This window comes from Ursus maritimus, unplaced genomic scaffold, assembly GCF_017311325.1.
Source record: "Ursus maritimus isolate PB19 unplaced genomic scaffold, ASM1731132v1 scaffold_7, whole genome shotgun sequence".
Taxonomy (NCBI): domain Eukaryota; kingdom Metazoa; phylum Chordata; class Mammalia; order Carnivora; family Ursidae; genus Ursus; species Ursus maritimus.
The window spans coordinates 54,954,360-54,975,446 of NW_024426885.1; the positions used below are offsets into that span (position 1 = coordinate 54,954,360).

General features: G+C 43.5%; 1 protein-coding gene and 1 pseudogene across 1 annotated transcript; both read left to right on the forward strand.

Annotated features, from left to right (window-relative positions):
* LOC121101381 overlaps positions 1 to 123 on the forward strand; it is a 136-nt pseudogene extending 13 nt beyond the window's left edge.
* A 5,139-nt stretch (positions 124 to 5,262) lies between these two features.
* Positions 5,263 to 20,617, forward strand: SAR1A (secretion associated Ras related GTPase 1A). Its single transcript, XM_040624499.1, has 7 exons — positions 5,263 to 5,388; positions 10,114 to 10,187; positions 10,313 to 10,432; positions 10,867 to 10,932; positions 13,474 to 13,577; positions 16,402 to 16,533; positions 18,263 to 20,617. The coding sequence occupies exons 2-7, from the start codon at positions 10,130 to 10,132 to the stop codon at positions 18,377 to 18,379; spliced, it is 597 nt and encodes a 198-aa protein (XP_040480433.1). The 5' UTR covers positions 5,263 to 5,388; positions 10,114 to 10,129; the 3' UTR covers positions 18,380 to 20,617.
* The last annotated feature ends 470 nt before the right edge of the window (positions 20,618 to 21,087 follow it).

A 21,087-nucleotide genomic window follows, 5' to 3' on the forward strand; every position in this document is an offset into this window, starting at 1 on the left:
CAGCAGCACATACACGAAAATGGGAACGGAAGGGAGGAGATTAGCATGGCCCCTGCACAAGCAAGACACGCAAATCCGTGAAAATGCTGGAGGCACCAAGTGAAATGTGTGTTAAATTTTTTTAGGAGCACCCAGCTGGCTCAGTCAGAGAAGCATGTGACTCTTGATCTCAGGTTATGAGTCTGAGCCCCATTTTGGGTGTAGGCATTACTTAAATAAAACTTAAAAAAAAATCTTTTAAATGTGGTTGATGGACACCTGGGTTACTTTCACCTCTTGACTACTGTTAATGATGCTCCTGTGAACATGGGTGTACACATACATCTCTTTGAGACCCTGCTTCCAATTCCTTGGGATAAATAACAAAGAAATGGAATTGCTAGATCAGATGGTAGTTCTATTTTCGACTTTGTGAGCAACCCCCGTTCTGTTTTCTACAGTGGCTGCACCATTTTACATTCCCACCAACAGTGCCCAAGGACTCCAATATCTCCACCCCTTGCCAACACTTTTCTGTTTTTGTTTCGTTTTTGAGTCTAGCCATCCTAACGGGCGAGGTGATGTCTTATGTCAGCTCGATTTGCAATTATCTGATGATTAATGATGTTGGGCATCTTTTCATGTTTCTTGGCCATTTACAGATCTTTTCAAGCCCTTTGCCCATTTCTGTTTTCTTTTTGAGAGTGCTATATTTGATTGGAATGGAATATTATGTAACATCACTGATACAAAGATAAGGCATTATTCTTAATACAAACAGGACAAAAAAGGCTTGAAAATCTCCCTGAGCATTACAGTGTATATGCCTTGATCTAGTTTTTCGGGGAGTTGAAGGTAATTTCACTGAAGACCCAGGGAGCTCTGATTTGCCTTTTTTTCTGAGTCATCTTGAAAAGAGCGAGGGAAGGGGCATTTTTGCTTATTAGGTTCCTCAACTCTTACAAGGATATAACAAGGGACGAAGAAAGTAATATACTATTCAGAAGGACATGGAATTTATTTGGAATAAAAGTACAATAGGAAAAAATAGTTATCTTTTAGTGATTTTTCTGACTCCAAAACCCATCCAATTTTGGAAGGATTCCCTGTCCAGGGGGAAATCTAAGGTAAAACTTTTTTGTATAACTATAATGACCAAGCCAATTAGAACTCAGACATACAGAAATTTATAAAAACATATTTCAGGAAAGGACTTCAAGTTAGATACCCTTTCCCACTCCTTTGTAAGCTGGGGAATATTCAGTTTCTTTAAGAAGTAAATTTTTTTCTAATTGCCTCTAGATAATGTCAAAGGGGAAGCATTTGGAAATGTTAACACTTCATCTCCTCAAATTTTAAAATAGATTGCTTTTTGGGGTGCCTGGTTGGCTTAGTCAGTGAAGTGTCTGACTCTTGATTTCGGCTCAGGTCATGATCTCAGGGGCGTGAGAGTGAGCCCTACATCCAGGCTTCGCCCTGAGCCCGCTTAAGATTCTCTCTCTCCCTCTCTCTTTGCCCCTCCCCCCAAATAAAAATAAAATTAAATAACATAAAATAAAATAGATTGCTTTTCAGGATGATTTTTCTTTTCTTTTCTTTTTTTTTTTAAAGATTTTATTTATTTATCCGACAGAGATAGAGACAGCCAGCGAGAGAGGGAACACAGTCAGGGGGAGCGGGAGAGGAAGAAGCAGGCTCATAGCGGAGGAGCCTGATGTGGGGCTCGATCCCAGAACGCCGGGATCACACCCTGAGCCGAAGGCAGACGCTTAACCGCTGTGCCACCCAGGCGCCCCTTCAGGATGATTTTTCTAATCAACATTATATGAAATCCTCCAGATGACAAAGGTCAAATGTTTCTTTTTTTTTTTTCTTTTCTTAAGATCTGAACCAACTTTTAAGTATTGACACAGACGGTATTCCAGTTTTTACCACTGAGCAGAAAAGGATAATTAATTTTCACCATCTATGCCTTTTGGGATCCCCGGTCTCTCCTCTCCTTCACAGCCACATTTCTAATGGCATTGTCTAGGGTCACTGCCCCATCTCTTCCTCTCCTCGTCTCTTCTTAGGTCATTCCAGTCCAGCGCCCATCCCCATTACTCCCCAAAACTGCACTTATCAGGCTCGCCCACTACCTCCATGTTGACAATTCCAATAGATGCTGTGACGGTTTGTTTTATGCGTCAACTTGACCGGACTAAGGGATGCCCAGGTAGGTGGTAAAATATTTCTGGGTGTGTCTGTGCGGGTGTTTCTAGAAAAGATTAGCATTTGACTCAGTAGACTGAGTAAAGAGATCTGTCCTCACCAATGTGGGTGGGCATCACCCAATCCCCTGAGGATTCAAATGGGCCAAAAATGCAAAGGAAGGGCGAATTCTCTTTCTCTCTTCTTGAGCTGGGTCATCCACCTTTCCTACCCTCAGACATCAGAGCTCCTGTTCTAGGGCCTTCAGACTTCAGGGCAGACACCAGCAGCCCCCTGATTCTCCACTCCAAGGCCTTCGGGCTTGGCCTGAACCATACCACCAACTTTCCTGGTTCTCCAGCTTGCAGATGGCAGATCTGGGACATCCTGGCTTCCATAACATGTGAGCCAATTCCTCTAATAAATCTCATATATGTGTGTGTGTACATATATATATATACATTCTACTGGTATGCAAAGTACTCACCCCAACATACAGCCATGACTGACACATGTTTTTCAATCTCCATTTTAGCTTCTGAGTCCTGTCTACCTAATAATATTGAGCGTGTGTAGGGGAGTAAGAATACAGTGGGGGAGAATTACATAAAATTCCTCTGTTTCTATTATTGGTTTATTATCCTAAAAGACCCATTTATATTTCTTTTCCTGTGAATTGTCTGGTCTTATTCTTTGCCTATCTTTCTAAAAAAAATTTTTTTTGAGATTTTATTTATTTTGGAGAGAGAGAGCATGCAAGCAGGGGGAGGGCAGATGGTGAGGGAGAGGCAGAGAATTCCAGGCAAACTCGCACCAAGTACAGAGCCTGATGCAGGGCTTGATCCCGCGACCACAGATCTTGACCTAAGCCAAAGCCAAGAGTCAAACGCTCGACCTAGTGAGTGCCAAGGCGCCCCTCCTTGCCTATCCTTCTAACAACAGTTAAGTCTTTTTCATATTAACCTTTCACTTGTGATGTGATTATGCATATTTTTTCCCAACTTTCTGTCTTTTGGGTTTATGGTGTCATCACTGTTACGTCAGCACTATTCTGTCATTTAAAACTTTCCCATTTTCCTGTAGTTGAATTTGTCAATCTTTTCTTTTTTTAGTTAGAAACTACAGGTTTACTTTCTTATTTTGACAAAGACATAACAGACAAAAAACAAAAATAAAAACCCAAACAAGCAGACATATCAATATAGAAAACCACGAAAAGAAAACACGTGGTTAGATGTTGGAAAGCAAGGCTGGGCTCAAGCAGCCTTCCAGTCAAATACAACTACAAGTTTTGCCTAAGTACTTAGGCAATATTTTTGTTTGTTTGTTTGTTTTTAAGTATGGCGCTTGAACTCATGACTCTGAGATTAAGACCTGAGTTGAGATCAAGAGTTGGATGCTTAACAAATGGCACCACCCAGGTGCCCCTATGTTTTTTGGGTTTTTTGACTACCTATTGTCCCAATCCTTTTATTATTTATTGTTAAACACATAATTGAAACATTTATTGAAAACATACTCTGGAAAAATTGCTTACATGTACAACATCCCTCTTTCACTCCTTTAAGAGTTGGGTACGCTGTGGCCTGGGGTATCTGTCAACTTGCTCAAGGCTGCCCATTTGGTAAGGAGAGTGTGCAGCTCTCCTGATAATTTGCCTGTGTGCTCCTTCCTTCCTCTTGAGCCCCCCAAGCCATCCTTGTGATGTGGGACCCTCCCACCCCAACCTCTTGTAGCCAGCCTTCTATCCTCTGAGTATTACTGGAGTGGCCAGATGCCACTTCAATTTTATTTCTGCACATATTTGGGTCTATGTCTGTATTTTGTTCTAATTGGTTTGTTTGGCTTTTCCTGCACTAGTACCAAAGTGTTTTCTTTAACGATTTTATTTACTTAGAGAGAGAAAGAGAGAGAGGGCATGAGCAGGGGGAGGAGCAGAAGGACAAGCAGAAGGACAATCAGACTCCCTCCCTGCTGAGCGGGGAACCTGATGTGGGATTCAATCCCACGACCCTGGCATCATGACCTGAGCGGAAGGCAGACGCTAAACCACTGAACCACCCAGGTGCCCTCCCCAGAGTGTTTTAATTACTAAGGATCTATAATATATTCGAGTATCTGATAGTGCTAGTTCCCCCTCCTTGTTCTTTTTCAGAGCCCGTTTGTTCCCTGAAGAGTCTTATTTTTCCATTTGAATTTTAGGAAAAAACAGGGTAGTTTAAAACACACACACACGAACCTATTAATCCTATTAGTACTTTTATGGGAATTGTGTTAAATTTATAACTGTACTTAAGGAGGATCGAGATGTTTATGATACTGGGTCTTACTATCCAAAAACATCATTCATCTTATCGTTTGACTTAGTTTTCCTATCTGTAAAATTGAGTAATAATACCAATCTCGTAGGGCTGCCTTCAGAATTAAATGAGAAAATGCTTGGGAAGGAAGAGCAGAAGCCAGCGTGCTGCTCTGCCACTTCCTAGCCTATGAACTTGGGCTTGGTTACTGGCTTATTCTGAACCTCGGTTCTCTCATTTGCAAAAAGGGGATCATAAAAGTATCTGCTTCATAAGGGCTGTAATCGAGGTCAAATACGAGGAGGCACGCATGCAAAGTACTCAGTGCAATCCCTGGAACGTAAGCCCTCAATGAACATTAGCCGTTCTTCCAAAACATAGGCTATGGTAGAGAACTGTGACTGAAAGCAAAGGCTTTCTGGGCTCCACCCCAGGTGGCCCCAGGTGGAAGGCTGTCGGGGCAACTCTTCTGTCCGAGAACGTACCTAGCCGGCTGCCGCCGCTCGCGATTTTGCCCGACCATCTGCGACGGCAGTCGGACTTGAAGCCGCGATCCTGAGCTGCTTTCTGGGTGCACCGCGAGCCTCCCGGCTCCCGCCCCGCCCCCGGAGCCGCGGCGCTGCCACGTCTCACGCGCCCGGCTCTCCGCACGGCAGAGAGCGGGGCCAAGTGCGGCCCGCCCCCAGGAACGCTCGGCGCGCCTGAGCCCCGCCCCTCCGCGGCCGAGTCGTCGGTAGGCGGCTCGGCGTTTCAGAGCGCCGTGGCGCTCGAGGGGGCGGGGCAAGCACGCGCCCGGAAGTCCCGGGGGAGGGGGTGTTACGTATATCCGGCGAATAGCTGGCGGTCCGGGTGCTGCTGGGCTGTGTGCTCTGAGGGAGGGTCGAAGCTGCCCGCCGCCGCCGGAGGAGCCCCCTTGGCCGTGAGTCGGGGAGCTGCTGCGAGGGAAGGAGCCGAGGGCCCGGAGGGGCTGGGGCGGGCGGCGGGGAGGGTCGGGGTGGAGGCCGGCTCAGGCGGGCTTGCTGTGTGTGGGGGGGGAAGTGACACGCAGGCGGTTCTGTGGGGCCGCGGGGCTGGTTCTGGGTGGGGACGGGCCGACTTGGTCGGTCTCCTCGGTTCGTGACAGCACTTGGGGTATCGGGTCGATCTGCATTCCTTCGGGGGTCCCGCAGCTGCTGGGCGGGATCAGTTTTCTTGTTTGTACTGTGCGCTCAGGTTTGCGAAACGGTTTCACATCCCGTCTCGGATGAGCCTCACAGCCCTTGGTCGGGCGAGTGGGAGTCCTTGATGACTATCCTTGATTTGCAGCCTGGGGCATAATAAGGCTCGCTAGGCAGTGAATTGGCCAAGGCCCCGCAGATAGCAAGAGGAGCGTTCGAACCGGATCTCCTGACTCCCAGTGCAGTGCACACCCCCCTCCCCGACTTTCAGTTCAGTGTTATCGTCTGATGCCCTGGGTCGAGCTCCGTATTTTCTTCTTCCACCTTCCTCTTTTCCTCCCTCTCTTCAATGCGTGGAAAAATTCCTTGGTGTGCGTTTGGTATAGATCAATGTTTTCTTCGTGATTCTAGCCTAGAGGCCAGGAGCGCACTTGTGAGGGTTGGCACTAAATTGTCTCTTAGTATTCTCCCTTGCTCTTGTCTATTCCTCCTTTTACCTCGATCCATCTGCTTAGGTCGTGGCGGGGGACTGGTGGTGCTTTGCCTATGGGCTTGACCTTTGATATTTACCTTGCAGCTAAGCATAGTTTCTTAGCTAAAACCAGCAGCCCGCTAGCCCAGATCTGTCAGGAATGGTGTCTCAAAGTTGTAATGAGTATGCATAAGAAATAATGAGTGTGTATAGAGAGTCGTGCATACATTATTGGCTAATGGTCAATATTGGCTAGTGCTCCTTTTTTTTTTTATTTACTTCAGTCTGATGTCAGTCTTGAAATTTGCAAATTTTATTTTGGGGTACATTGGCAATACTTTTGTGATAGTTAGTTCTTAATTTGTGGTAGTTTAGAGTTCTTAAATTCTAGAGTACGCTGATTTGCCACAAGATGCCATAAGGTGGTAGAGTGGATCAAGGATAGGAAATAAATAGAATGCTAGTTATTAAAATACCATTCAAAAGGTGTGGTAAGTTGTAAGGAAGAAAACTTTAGAAGATTATCATCTGTTTAGCTGGTGGGTTAAGGAAGTTTTATGTTTCTTTAAAAGCAGTTTTGTGATTTGGAACTGAATTTTATGCAATATTAACAGGAAGAGCTTTGGCTTTGGCGTTTAAAAAGGAAGGTTTAAGTTTTGGCACTGAGACTTTTTAGCTGAGCATTTTTGGTTAAGTCAGCTGACCTAGGAGTGTCAGCATCCTTGTTTTGTTTTTGAAAGCTAAGGGCTCCTGTCCAGTAGGGTTTCTGTGAGGTTGAAATGGGGTGTATGTGCAGGCACTGTATAAAATGTAAAACTACTTGTTAGGGGTACAAAACCTAAGAGCTCAAGGATGGAGGAGCCATCAAAGCCATTTCCTTAATTTTGGGTAGCAATACAGTGCAACACTTTGGGTCCGATAATGGTTTTTATTATTTTTTTAACATCACCTGAAGAGTTTCTTCGAGCACTTTTTCATGGATCATTTTGGAGGAATGTCAGGGAAAGATAAATTTTTATAGCAGGAATGTCAAGGGAAGATAAATTGGAAAATCAAACTAATTCAGTTACCATGAAAAATTCTTTAATGAGGGGTTTTCCCATTGTCACCTTTGGAGAATTCATTGAGTTTGGAAGAATTCTAAAATGATGTGGTAAAACTTCACAAAGAGTATATAAAAGTATTGACTGCAACTCTGTGTAGTACAAATAAATATGGAACAATGGCTTTTAAAGGAGCGATCAGAGTGGGAGAGATCTTAAAGAAAGGTTCTCTGTAAAGGTGAGCCTCACTTCTCCAAATTGTAGACTGAGAAAAGTAGGGAAAGATGACTGGTTTAGGGGAATTGCAGAGAAGAGGCACATTGTTCTTTTACTTAACTCAGTGGAAATTTAAAACAGGAGCTTTGTAAAGTGTATTTAAGTCATTAAACTTCTTAAAGTGCCGACTGAGTTACCAGACAAATTATTTAACATGCTAATTTTCATCTCTGCCAATATATATCTCTCTCCCCCCCATAGATATATTTTAAGATTTTATTTATTTGTTTGAAAGAGAGAGAGCACAAGCAGGGGGAGGGGGAGAGGGAGAAACAGACTCTGCTGAGCAGGGAGCCCCATGCGGGGCTCAATCCCAGGATCCCAGGATTATGACCCAAGCTGAAGGCAGACGCTTAACCCACTGAGCCACCCAAGCACCCCTGCCAAAATATATTTTAATGTTACTGAAAAGGGCAAAAAAACTCCCCATAGTCAGTATTTTTTTTTTATAAAAGCTTTTACCTTAGCCTCTACTCTCACCCAAACTCCCAAGCCTCATTTGGCCTTCCATGTTAAGAGCCATAGAAAATAAGCATTAAGCAGTCCCTAAAGTTTATAGGTCAGGCCTGATTTTCTTTTTTTTAAGACAATTTTTTTTTTTAAGATTTTATTTATTTGACAGAGAGAGAGCCAGCGAGAGAGGGAACACAAGCAGGGGGAGTGGGAGAGGGAGAAGCAGGCTCCCAGCGGAGGAGCTTGATGCGGGGCTCGATCCCATAACGCTGGGATCACGCCCTGAGCCGAAGGCAGACGCTTAACGACTGAGCCACCCAGGCGCCCCAGGCCTGATTTTTTTTAAAGATTTTATTTAATTGAGAGAGAGAGTGCACACAAGCAGGGGGGGATCCCAGGACACTGGAGTCATGACCTGAGCCGAAGGCAGACACAACCAACTGAGCCACCCAGGCGCCCAGGCCTGATTAAAAAAACCCAAAAAACCTCAGTCACTGGACAGAAAAAAGAAATAAATACACACACACACACACACACACACATTTCAGTTTATTTAGTTATTTATTTAAGTAGTCTCTACCCTTAATGTGGGGCTCAAAACCATGATCCCAAGATCAAGAGGTACACGTTCCTCTGACTGAGCCAGTCAGGAGCCCCCAAATTAACATTTATTGCCTCGACTTTTCAACTTCTCTATCTAGCATTCTTTGAATGAAGAATATAGGTAGGTTTTTGTGGATAACCCTGTTAAAGTCACTAGTAAAAGTAACAAAAGTAAACTTCTTTTTTTTTAGGATTTTTTATTTATTTATTTGACAGAGACAGAGACAGCCAGCGAGAGAGGGAACACAGGCAGGGGGAGTGGGAGAGGAAGAAGCAGACTCCCAGCGGAGGAGCCTGATGTAGGGCTTGATCTCAGAACCCTGGGATCAGGTCCTGAGCCGAAGGCAGACACTTAACGACTGAGCCACCCAGGTGCCCCAACAAAAGTAAACTTTTGTTTACTTTTTTAAAAAAACAAAAGTTCATGAAAGTTGTATTTGATAGCAGTTGGTCACATCCAGTGTAGCCTTGTGTTCACATGCTCTTGCTGATGGAGAGGAGTGAAAGTGGGGAGTCTTTCTTTTTTTTCACCAAATCTGAAATATTGAGGCAAAAGTTCAGTGACCAGAAAATGCTGAACCTGAGAAACTTCGACTCCACCACTGGCTTTAGATCTTACCTTCTTAACTTCTTTCAGAGGTCCTCTTGCTCCTTACCAGTGTATGTAGACCTTTCAGTAGCTTTGGGTCATCTTTTGTTTGGCCAGGCTTATGGAAAACAGTAGGAAAAGTGGTCTTAATATTAGTACTAATTAGGGTGTGTACTTGGCTAGGAACCTATTTCTATGCCCTGAACAAGTATTCTTGTCTTAAGAAAATCCCTATTTGTAAAATGGGTTAGGTCTTGGTTACTCAGATTATGAAAAGATTCTCTTATTCCTTCATGGCTCGCCGAAATAGTGATATCCTCTCTTTTTATAGGTTGAGACACAATCTGCAAGGGGGGTTATATAAATACTGTTTAGGAAACAGCATTGGTGGGGCACCTGCGTGGTGCAGTCAATTAAGGTTCTGACTCTTGGTTCAGCTCAGGGTCAGAGCAGGCTCCCTGATCGGTGGGGAGTCTGCTTGAGATCTCTCTCTCCCTCTGCCCATCCCCCCCCCTTGAGCTCTCCTTTCTCAAATAAATAAATAGATCTTTAAAAAAAAAGATAATAGTCATTGTTAAGTGGGGCAGGGCAGATTATGTCAGCCATTAGGATTTCGGTGACTGTTTTCTAGAGCTGTTTACAAGGAAGGGTTAATATGCTTTTCATTGTTATCTTCTGCTTAGTGTATTGATGTGACAGTTTGATCTAGATTATTGATGGGACTGATTTCCTAGAGGTTTTGCTAACTGGTGGACAGCAGTGGTGTATCTAGGGAATGTGAAGGAGCAGGCGCCTGGAGGAGAGAGTTGACGGTGAAAGAGGAAAGTAGATCCTTAACTCCTAGTCCTTGGAGTATCATGGATTGAAAACCGATAGAAAACCAGGAGTTTGTGCAGATCTGAGGACCCCAGAGACTTCTCTCCAGGGTGCAAAATCCTTTATTTTCTATGTCTGAAAGCATGGGACAGTAAACACGCATCAGGGCTGCAGAATAAGAGAACTGTGCTAGCATTCAGAAAGCTAATGTTTGCTGCTTTCATATTTTATACAGGTAGTAAGCATTAATAATGTCTTTCATCTTTGAGTGGATCTACAATGGCTTCAGCAGTGTGCTCCAGTTCCTAGGTAAAGCCATTTCCTTGAAATATATCATAGGTTTCAAACTTTGTACAGTTCCTTCAACAATCTAGATACAAATAGCCTTTGGTAAGTAGAAAGCAAAATTATGTTAAATTTTTTTTCTTTTTTAGGACTGTACAAGAAATCTGGAAAACTTGTATTTTTGGGTTTGGACAATGCAGGCAAAACCACTCTTCTACACATGCTCAAAGATGACCGATTGGGCCAGCATGTTCCAACATTACATCCGAGTAGGTTTGAAAATACCAGGTGACCTTTTGATATTTGAAGGTCAATGTCATGGTTTGAGGGCGAATCCCCAGTTGACTCATTTCTTATATTAACTGAGGTCCCAAAAGACAGCTCACTTGAAAAAAATTCCCTGTAGGACACTCAGGGCACGTACCCCTAAATCTAACCCTCTGGGACTGTGTCAGTATCTGTTTTCACTAGTTCTGTAAGGGGACCCATCTCCCATATTTACTTCTGAGAAGCAGCAGACATTTTGGAGAAAAAGAAACTTGGCTTTTTAGATTAATTTAAGAATGTTTTCACCCTTGTATCCTTTTCTTTCCAAGGTAAAAGCTTCATTAAGTTTTGCATTTGTATTGGCTTATAGTGCTGGGAGCTGGGCCTTGTTGGATGGAGGAGTTTATGTCTTTTTTCTGTTTTGACAATTTTTCAGCATCAGAAGAGCTGACAATTGCTGGAATGACGTTTACAACTTTCGATCTTGGTGGGCATGAGCAAGGTAAGAGACGATTCAGTGGAAGAGTGGAATTGACTTATGGTTCTTTTTATACCCTCTTTTTTTTTTTTTTTTAAGCAGTGTGACATTTTTACCTTTTAAACTGTGATTAAATTATGATTGAGATCTTATTACTTGAAATTGTTCTTAAGTATTTTCAAACTTGTCAAAAGTTGCATAAATACAGAGAACTCCTCTCCTTTATACCTTTTGCCCCAATTTATTAGTCTCTATGTAAAACCTATTAATATTTATCAAACCTAGGAAGTTTTATTTTTATCTACTCTGCAGTGTATATTTCTCTTTTTGTCAGTTGTCTCCATAATCGGCTTGATAGCATTTTTCCCCTTGAACAAGAGCTAGTACAATATCAAATTTAATCATGTCTCTCTTATATTCTTTATTCAGTGGAATGTAAGTGTGTAGAAAATTGTTATTATTTGAAAGTAATTTCAAATTTGTCAAAAGTTGCAAAAATAATACAGTGATATACTTGTGACCATTCTGATCTATTTTGTATACTCTGTTCATGTGGGGTGGTTGGGAGAACATTTTCCTCTACCTTGTCGTTCTCATAGTACCTTCTGCCTTACACAGGCCATGTCCACATGGTTCCTCGATTCCTATCACGTACCTTGTGTGGGTTTTGGGGCTGTATAGAATGGGACATCTTTTTCTGAGGACACTTACTTTACATTTGGCAAGACTAGGCTTAGGAGTAAAACATCTAAGATGTGGGAATAAATGTTCTGCAGAGTTGAAAAAATAAACTATTGAAATTTTGTCAGGTTTATTCATTTGTTCTTAAATTGAGTTGAGAGGTCTACTTTTAGAGCATTCATTATGTTAGGTAATAATATAGCTTTTGAAAAGTATACTTAAAAGATTAGAATATTGGTAATTTTAATTTTTTAGCCAAGTAATTTTAACCAGAAATCTAAGGAGTGATCTGAATGACTTTGTAGTCGGTGATCTCATGAACATGTCATCACATTTATTTTAGTCACTTAGTGTTTCTGTCCCGCAAAATCGTATGTAGTATGGTCACAATCACGTGAAATACCTGTACAGAAAAAAAATATTAAACGAACATATACGAAAACATTAGCAGTAGGTGTGTTTCAGCGGAGGATTACAGATGATCTTTTACCTTTTTTTCTCTAATGAGCTTGTATCGTTTCATTTGGGTAGTAATGGATATATGGTGGCTTTGCTGCTGCTTTCAAAAGGATTTGTAACTGCTCACAAATTTAACTTCAGAGATAATACAGTTGTAAGAACTGAACTGAGACCGGATGGAGAATGCAGGAAAGATGTTTTTAGATCCTTAAACTGAGACTTAATGTGCTCTTTGCTGTGATAAATTTAGCTTTCAGGTTTTGATAGATTATGAAGGGGGGGGAACGTGTTACATGTAGTTTTGTTTGAGGAAAATTTATTTAACAGAATTACTTTATCATAACTTAGTCACCATTTTATAGAAGTTACTAAAATGGTATATATTTGGAGATTTCCTTTTAAAAAAAAAAACTTAAAAATTTTAACTTCTGTAAGTAAGCCCGGCTCAGGGTACCTGGCTGGTTCAGTCAGAAAAGCATGCGACTCTTGATCCCAGGGTTGTGAGTTGGAGCCCCACGTTGGGTGTAGAGATTACTTCAAAAGAAAAAAAAAAGTTCAGGCTCCCTGTAACAAATTGAGTAAACACTCAAAATATGAATATGGAAGGTGAAATGTGGAAGTTCCCCAGCCTCTCCTTCCCTGTCTCACTCTTTAGAGGTAACCATTATTACCTCTGATGTAGAGATGCTTTGTTATTCATCCCTGTGAAAGTACTAGAAGTGAATGGCTTAGAAATTATAATACAATGAGAGCATTGCTTCCCAAACCATTATCACTTCATGTCATAGACAAACAAAACAAATAAAATTTATAAGGCCTCCTGGGTTAAATATGGGAGACTCAGCTAATTGCCTGGGAACCTCAACCACCCGTCAGGCCCCATCTCCTGAGGATGGACGGAGCAGGTGAGTGTGTCAGTACACGTACGCAGTGGTTAGTTAGGAACTAACCTGGGGCTGATGGTCTGTGGACAGGTAATTTGCATCCTGATGAATTTGACTTTGAGGGTGAAGTAGGTCACTTAACTGAGTCAAAGTGACCTGGTGTCAGACAGTAGGGAGTGGTGGAAACTTTGCTAAATGGAAGAGCCCAGACTTCATTTGAAGGGATAGCCACCACCCAGTTCCAGCTGGTTAGTAACTGGTGGGTAGGTATGTGTGGGATTGCCAGATGTTGCAGTTTTTCCAAAAATCAGGCAAAAAACCTTGATTTTTTTTAATTTGAAAAAATCAGATTCAATTCATGGACCATCCGTGTATACCCTTTGTTCTGATTTAATCCTGGTTAGGACTTGGAGAATGGAGTTGAATGCTATTGAAACCAAGCCAAGGTCTGCCCATTTTAGGGCAAAAAAAATAGATATATTTCAAAATACCCTTTTTTTTTTTTTTTAAATTAATGCAACTACGAACTTTTGTCTTTTAGCACGTCGGGTTTGGAAAAATTACCTCCCCGCAATTAATGGGATTGTCTTTCTGGTGGACTGTGCAGATCACCCTCGCCTCATGGAATCCAAAGTTGAGCTAAATGTACGATTTTCTTTTTTCTTTTTTTGGCCTCTGTGTCTGTTAAGGAATCCAGGTCAGTAGTGTCAATACTTTCGCATTCCAGTTACCATGTGATGAAAGTCCTAGTTACAGGAAGAAAGTGTTTTAAAATCTAAGACCTTGCTTTTCAGTGTCTTGAGGAAACTCAGCTTGAACTCAAGGAAGTTAACTTTGTATCTGTCATAGGGTGACAGTGCCCAGTTTGCTCACCCACTCCCCAGGGTGTGCCTGTTGCCCTGGCGCAGTGAACGCCTTTTACCTTCACATACCACATACGGTCCCTGCGTCTGAAGCGTCGGCAGAGTGGCCTTAAGAGGGAGATTAAAGGACCTTTATGTATTTGAATCTGGGCTCGCACTCTGTGCCTGCCCACCCGTGCACTGAATGACTCCGCAGACCTTAACGGTCTGTTCTTAGTCTTCAGTCTGGGGCACGGGCAGCATTTGATGCTGTCAGGTTCTCTCCTTTCTCCTTTCTCAACCTTGCATTTCCTTGGCCTCACAGTTCTTGTGATGTCGCCTTTGGTAGCCGCTCCTCGGTCACCCTGCAGCTTTATGTGCAGCACAGCACAGAAAGTCTTTCCTGATCTTTCCTCTTTTTATTTCTCCAGCTGCTTTTCTTTTTATTGCCTACCTTGAACTATATTCCAGACATGGAGAACAACTTGTCCTTCCTTCAGTAGGCACAAGCGGCTGTCCCTGCCCGGCTTTCTCATCTGACCCCCACCCACTTTCGCTGGTAAATTAAAAAAATGTCCTTTAAGAGTGGCGCCTGGGTGGCTCAGTTGGTTAAGCGTCTGCCTTTGGCTCAGGTCTCACGATCCCGGGGTCCTGGGATTGAGTCCCACATCGGGCTTCCTGCTCAGTGGGGAGTTTGTTTCTCCCTCTCCCTCTGCTGTTCTCTCTCTCCCTGTCAAATAAATAAATAAAATCTTAAAAAAAAGTGCCCTTTAAGAGATCCCAGAGTTCAGCCAAGACCTCTTTTAGGAAGCTTTCCCGGACTTCTTAGGCTTAGACTTGCCACCTTATCAATGTCCGTGGTCTTTACTGGTTTTCTTGTCTCTTCATCAGCTTGTGAACTTAGAAGGGACCGAGTTTTGTTTCTTTGTGAAATCCTTGCACCTAGCAAAGCATCAGACATATGGTAGGCATCTGGTTAGTATTTAATCAGTAAATGACCTCCTTACTCTGATTTTGTCTAACATTTTGCGGAACCTAAGATGGTCAGAAGTATGTTCCCTGTTATCCCTTCAGCTCTGCTCTCCTCTCCATGCTTTTCCTGTCAGTGGGCACTGGATTCCCAGGCTTGAAATCTGTGCCAGCTCAGGCCCCTCTGTCTGGCTTATCATCTAGACATCAGTCTCTTCACCTCTTTCTCCACAGCGCCTGCTGCACTATTCCTTGGACGCTGCCATCTTAGGCTCGCTCGCTGTCCCTTATCTGAGCACACATACTTTGTGTGGATTCATTGTGTTTTCTTACACGGATTCTTTTTTTTTTTTCTTTTAAAGATTTTATTTATTTGAGGGGCGCCTGGGTGGCTCAGTCGTTAAGCGTCTGCCTTTGGCTCAGGTCATGATCCCAGGGTCCTGGGATTGAGCTCCGCATCGGGCTACCTGCTCAGCGGGAAGCCTGCTTCTCCCTCTCCCACTCCCCCTGCTGGTGTTCCCTCTCTCGCTGTGTCTCTCTCTGTCCAATAAATAAATAAAATCATTAAAAAAAACAAAAGATTTTATTTATTAGAGAGAGCGCATGAGTGGGGGTGGGAGGGGCAGAGGGAGAGGGGAAGGAGGCTTCCCGCTGACCCGGGAGTTCCACATGGGACTCCATCCCAGGACCCTGACATCATGACCTGAGCCGAAGGCAGACACTTAACAGACTGAGCCACCCAGGCGCCCCTCTCCACACAGATTCTATCTGGTAATTTCTGGATTTGGGGTCTTCAGGTCTGTTGCTGCTGACTTCTCGGACCGGCACCGTAATGTTGATCATGCCTTCCTATTCTGTGTACTGTGGGTCAGCATACAAACCAGGCCGTTCTCCACGTGGCTTTCTGAATGCTTTTTCTACTGTAAAGCCATTGCTTTTATTCTTCCTTCTCCTTTCCACCTATCCAGATCCTGCCCTCTTTCAGAGCTTAGTTGGGTTCCTCCACTTTGCTAAGACTTTCCTTAAGTCCACCATTTTCCCTGCCATTTGATTTCAATGAATGTCTTAGTATTTATACCGTCCCTATTCATTGTGACACTTAATCATCCGCTTGCCTTGCTTTGTTGACAGATGTATGAACCTTGAGTGAGGATTTCTTAAAGCCAGGGATATGTCTTACCTTTCTTTTTGTATCCCTCTCAGTGCCTGAGATAGTGCTTTGCACACATTGGGCACTCAGTGTGTACTCGGGGACTTCCTGTAGCCGTCTTCGAGGCTCTGTAGCCAGCGCATGGAGTCTTCTAGGAGGGTGCTCAGTGGTACCCTGAGCATGGTCTGTGGCTGAGTCATTTCTCTCAGAGTTAAGGTTGGGCAGTTCTGCTGCCTTGTGAATAGACACAGCCTTGAGCTGCGATTGTTTTGAGGCTGTTGGGGGATTTTTACCTAATGTCAAGGTAATTTTCAAGGGCTTCTTACCTAATGTGAAGAGTGTTGTATAATGTGAAGATTAGTAGTTCATCGTTCAGGTATAAAGATGATCAGATTTTCTCTTTACATTTGATACTTTGTAGACAAGTGAAAATCCGGGTGGTTTTCATGATCTGATGGGCATTTACAGATAGATTCCTTACCTCGCTCTTCTTTTATGCTGTCTTTAGGCTCTAATGACTGATGAGACAATATCCAATGTGCCAATCCTTATCTTGGGTAACAAGATTGACAGGACAGACGCGATCAGTGAAGAAAAACTCCGTGAGATATTTGGGCTTTATGGACAGACCACAGGAAAGGTAAGAGAAAAATCTTCAGGGGCCATGTTATTAAGGAAACACACAGCTTTTGAGACATTCATGTTTTGCTACCTAGATTTTGCTTGTCTTTCAAAAGTTGAACTGGGCCTAGGGTTGGTTTTACCCTAGGTGATTTGCAGTCACTCTGAAGGCAGGAGCCTGTTCTTTCACTGTTTTCTGAGGAGATTTTCCTCAGGTATGTGAGGACGAAGAAATCAGTAGGAGAGGTAGACTTACCGATTTAAGAATTTTTGACTCTCTTTCAAATCTAATTGAGAGAAATCTTTTTTGAAGGAGGCCTGCTTACCAGAAATCAGTTTTGTTTTTGACTGGACATTTCAGGTTATAAAGAAGAGTGATCCTTCATGATCACTTTCCAAGCACCGAAACCCAGGCTCTGGATTATCCTCAGTGTTGCTTGCTGAGAGAGGTAGGACTGCGGTCCCCGTTTTGAAGAGAGGAAAATTTGAGAGTGATTTGTTCCTATCTATGCCGCAAGTCAGTGATGAAACCGGGAATAGAACCTGGGTCTCCCAGATCAGTAGGTTATGCTATCTCCAGTTGGAAGGAGAACTTTATTGTAGAAGTGCTTGTGAGAGAGAAAATCTAGATCAGCTGTAGTTAAGCAGGAATTCTGGTTTTTTCAGCTTGGAGTGTTGGCATATTCAGCTTTAAAAATTTCCCTTTTCTGGGATCTCTGATAACCTGACTTTTTTTTACATGGTTTCTTATTTCTTAGTCTTACTTCTTTGTTGTTATCTAGTTTTTTCTAGAAACACTTGCTTTAATTTAGTTTCTCCTCTTCTGCATGGTGTTACACATACATGAATTCTTAATTTCCTTGATATAACCTGTTTTTTGCGTAGATTTCTGAATGCTTGTGCAAATGAGAATGTCCCTTTTTTTTTTTTTTAAGAGTTTATTTGAGAGAGAGTGCACTCGCACAGCGTGACAGAAAGAGCACAAGTGAGGGGAGGGGCAGAGGGAGAGGGAGAAACAGACTACCCGCTGAGCGGCAAGTCCCACTCGGGGCTCGATCTCAGGACCCTGATATCATGACCTGAGCTAAAGGCAGATGTTTAATCGACTGAGTCACCCAGGCGTCCCTCTTTCTTTCTTTCTTTCTTTCTTTCTTTCTTTCTTTCTTTCTTCCTTCCTTCCTTCCTTTCTTTCTCTCTCTTTCTCTCTTCTCTTTTCTTTCTTGTATTTGAGAGAAAGAGGGAACATGTGTGGAGGAGGGAAGGGCAGAGGGGGAGAGACTCTCAAGCCAACTCCCTGCTGAGTGAGGAGCCCTCTATGGGGCTCAGTCTCACAACCCTGAGCTCATGACCTGAGCTGAAACCAGGAGTTGGATGCTTCACCGATTGAGCCACCCAGGCGCCCTGAGAATGTCCTTATTTCCAGAGTCTTGGACTTCTCTCCATCAAAGAGCATGCTGGTTCTGTGGGTCCTAGTGGCCTTTTTCTTGGTTAGCTGCCATAACTTTCCAGATGCTGGTGTGTTCAAAGTAAAGGCTCTTTACAAAGAGAGTCTGCAGATAGACCTGCGATTTTGGCCTGAAAGCGTGAAGCTCTGGGGAATTCGTCTGTGTGGCCTTGACCGCATTTCTGTGGTCTTAATTCCTACTTTCACTTGCTTTCGAGGAATGAAGGGAGTGATTTGTGATCCCCCTTTCAAGCTTTTCCACCCCGGGGATGCTAACAGACCTTCTTGGCCCTGCCTGCCCTAGGGGAACGTGACCCTGAAGGAGCTGAACGCCCGCCCCATGGAAGTGTTCATGTGCAGCGTGCTCAAGAGGCAAGGCTACGGCGAGGGCTTCCGCTGGCTTTCCCAGTATATTGACTGATGTTCGGACAGGGGAAATAAAAGAGTTCTACTTCTCTGGACTGATCCTATTCACAGCTTCCTCATGAACTTTTCTAATAGAACAAGGAAAGCTCTTCAACCGTGTCTGGCGTTGAGAAGCCAAGAGTCTCTGTCAACTCTCTCATCGCCCAGTGGTGACATGTGCTCTTCTCCACACTGTCGGGAAGTTACGCTGCCCCACGTGCTGGTGCAGGTCAGCATCCCGGGACTTGGAAGCTGGCAGGATTTGCTGGGTAAAGCTGTGTGCCATCGTGGGGCACCGGAAAAGAAAAACACGTCTCACCACTGTGGTTGATTTCAAAAGAAAGTGATTCTATTTTTTAAAGGAAGTGTTAATGTAATTGGTGTCCCTCCTAACTTTTTGAGTTCAAAATTTACTTGGTCCAGAGTTTTCTGTTCTTTTTTTTTTTGTCTAGTGAATGGCATTTAGCTTCTTTATAAAATTATGCGCGGAAGCGTGTTGGAGGCCAGAGCTCAGTCAGGTGAACTTACTCCTGTTGAGTTAGCAGGCTAGTAAGAGAAGCTCCCCCGCTCTCTGACTGCCTGGTAGGTCGTGGTGCCACCTTGTGCACGGAGGAGCAGAGAGGGCAGCGCCCGGCCCGGTGGTGGCGGCAGCTTTCCACGGCGGTCAGTCCTCAGCGTGGTGCGTGGGGCAGGTGGTTGCGTCATTGTGGAGGAGTTCATTATGGAGTGGGTCTTTTATTATTTTTGCTTACAAAGCTACAAATTTCAGCCAGTCTTTGCATTTATACTGTTGTAAAACTTTCTCTCCATAGCACCTTTTTCATTTTCAGTTACAAAAACATGACTTTTGCCTCATGAAAGAGAACATCCCCGTGTTGGCCCGTAGCGCAGCCGTGCGCCGGTACTGCACGGCTTCTAGGGGAGACTTTCCTGATAGGTGAGTCCGCACGGGACAGTTAACAGCCGAAGGGCTTTTAATTCTGTGAGTTGAGAACTTAAAAGTCTGGCGTTTGTAGCGCTTGTTTGGATCCAGGAAAGGTTTATTTAGTGCGCTTGAAAGTTCTCATTTGCAGGATTGGGTCTCTTTACGGGACTGTTCATGGTTCATGAGCTCTTTTTATCAGTTACCTTTTTTTTTTTTTTGGTATGAAATTGCCTTTCTCCGTTCCAGAAATGAGCTGGGGAGACTCTAATGTGAGAACTCCGTGTGGCGGCGGCCTTGTCGGGCCGCAGCCCGCGTCAGGAAGAGCCCGGTGTGAGAGCCCCGGCTCGCCCAGCAGTGTGATGCGCACCATTTTCGTAGCGTTCCTTTTTCTTAGTGCCACACATGAAATGGGATTTCCATGATCTTAACCAATATTAGACCCTTTCTTAAAATGGGTGGAGATCTTCATTTTTCTTTAATGAGAGATTAGAAGTAGTTTCCTCAAAACTGAAAATTGTGACAATGATGCAGAGGTTTGAACTAAATTCAGTGGAATCCTTTCGTCTAATGTGAGGGTAGAGAGTGTGGATAACATGTTCCAGGGGGGGTGAGAGTGTTACTCTAATGGATTTCTCATTGTCAGTCGTCGGGACTGACCTATTAGGAAAGCATCCTTTCCCACTGCCGGTACCGCATGCAGGGGCTCAGTAAACGGTAAATCTGGGAAGAGCATGCCTTTCCTCTGTTAGCACGCATGGCTGGAGTAAAACAACATGTTGGTTTGGAAAGGGATGAAAGCCTTAAGTGAACACATCTAGCTAATGGAGAATGAACTCGATAGTTAACTTGCATACTTTCACTTTCCTTTGGCTAAAGGCAGCCCATACTTCTTTATCCAGAGACTTGAGAAGTATGAGTGCAGTGCTAGTTTTCTTGTTTTTTTTTTTTCGTGTTTTCCTCTTTGTCCCTGATCACTTCGTAGCAAGCTAGGAAACTCTGGATGCTACACAGCTCAGCTCTTTGTGAAAGTGGTTTATTTTGGCCACTGGAGAAAGAGGGGATTGAAAAATCAGCTGGCATCTGTCTATTTCTTGCTCCACAGAAAACACTGTTCCTATAAAAAGATAGTAAAAGAAGCTGCTCTGAGGAGCTTGGCTCTTAACGGTGAGGAGCAGAGCTTTGTGCGGGAACTCCCATGAATTGAGACTTTTCATTCTGTTTTATCAGAGTGCATATATGTCCTATTTCAGGAAAAGTTTAAACAGTCATTTACAAAAGAAAGTCAATCTGTATCCTAAGCATTTTAATAAAAAGTTAAAACAAACTTGCTATCTTGTGCCATTTGTTTTTTCATTTATTTGTGTTGGTTTGTTCTGAGTTTGAACATATCCTGACATTTGTTGTGGGTGTGGCAGGGGTGGGGAAGCAAAAGTTGTTTCCTACTTTGGGGAAGAAATATTTACAAAGGATAAGAGAGACAAGTTTTGCTACCAGGAGAAAAAAAAGGCTAGGCCAATTCACACATTTCATTCAAAGTAATAAATTCAGTACCATTCGAGAGGCTTCGAATATGTCGTGATCCCAGGATTGGTGGTGTGCTTTTTTTTTTTTTTTAAGATTATTTATTTACTTACTTGATAGCGAGAGAGGGAACACAAGCAGGGGGAGTGGGAGAGGGAGAAGCAGGCTTCCCACTGAGCCGGGAGCCCGATGCGGGGCTTGATCCCAGGACTCTGGGGTCATGACCTGAGCCCAAGGCAGACGCTTAATGACTGAGCCCCCCAGGCACCCCGGTGGTG

What these genes read in the sequence shown, in the direction of transcription:
- SAR1A (XM_040624499.1), top strand. Translation starts at nt 10,130, where the DNA reads ATGTCTTTCATCTTTGAGTGGATCTACAATGGCTTCAGCAGTGTGCTC. An exon ending in TCTTGGTGGGCATGAGCAAG is followed by an intron (nt 10,933 to 13,473) that starts GTAAGAGACGAT and finishes TTTGTCTTTTAG; the next exon opens with CACGTCGGGTTTGGAAAAAT. An exon ending in AATCCAAAGTTGAGCTAAAT is followed by an intron (nt 13,578 to 16,401) that starts GTACGATTTTCT and finishes TGCTGTCTTTAG; the next exon opens with GCTCTAATGACTGATGAGAC.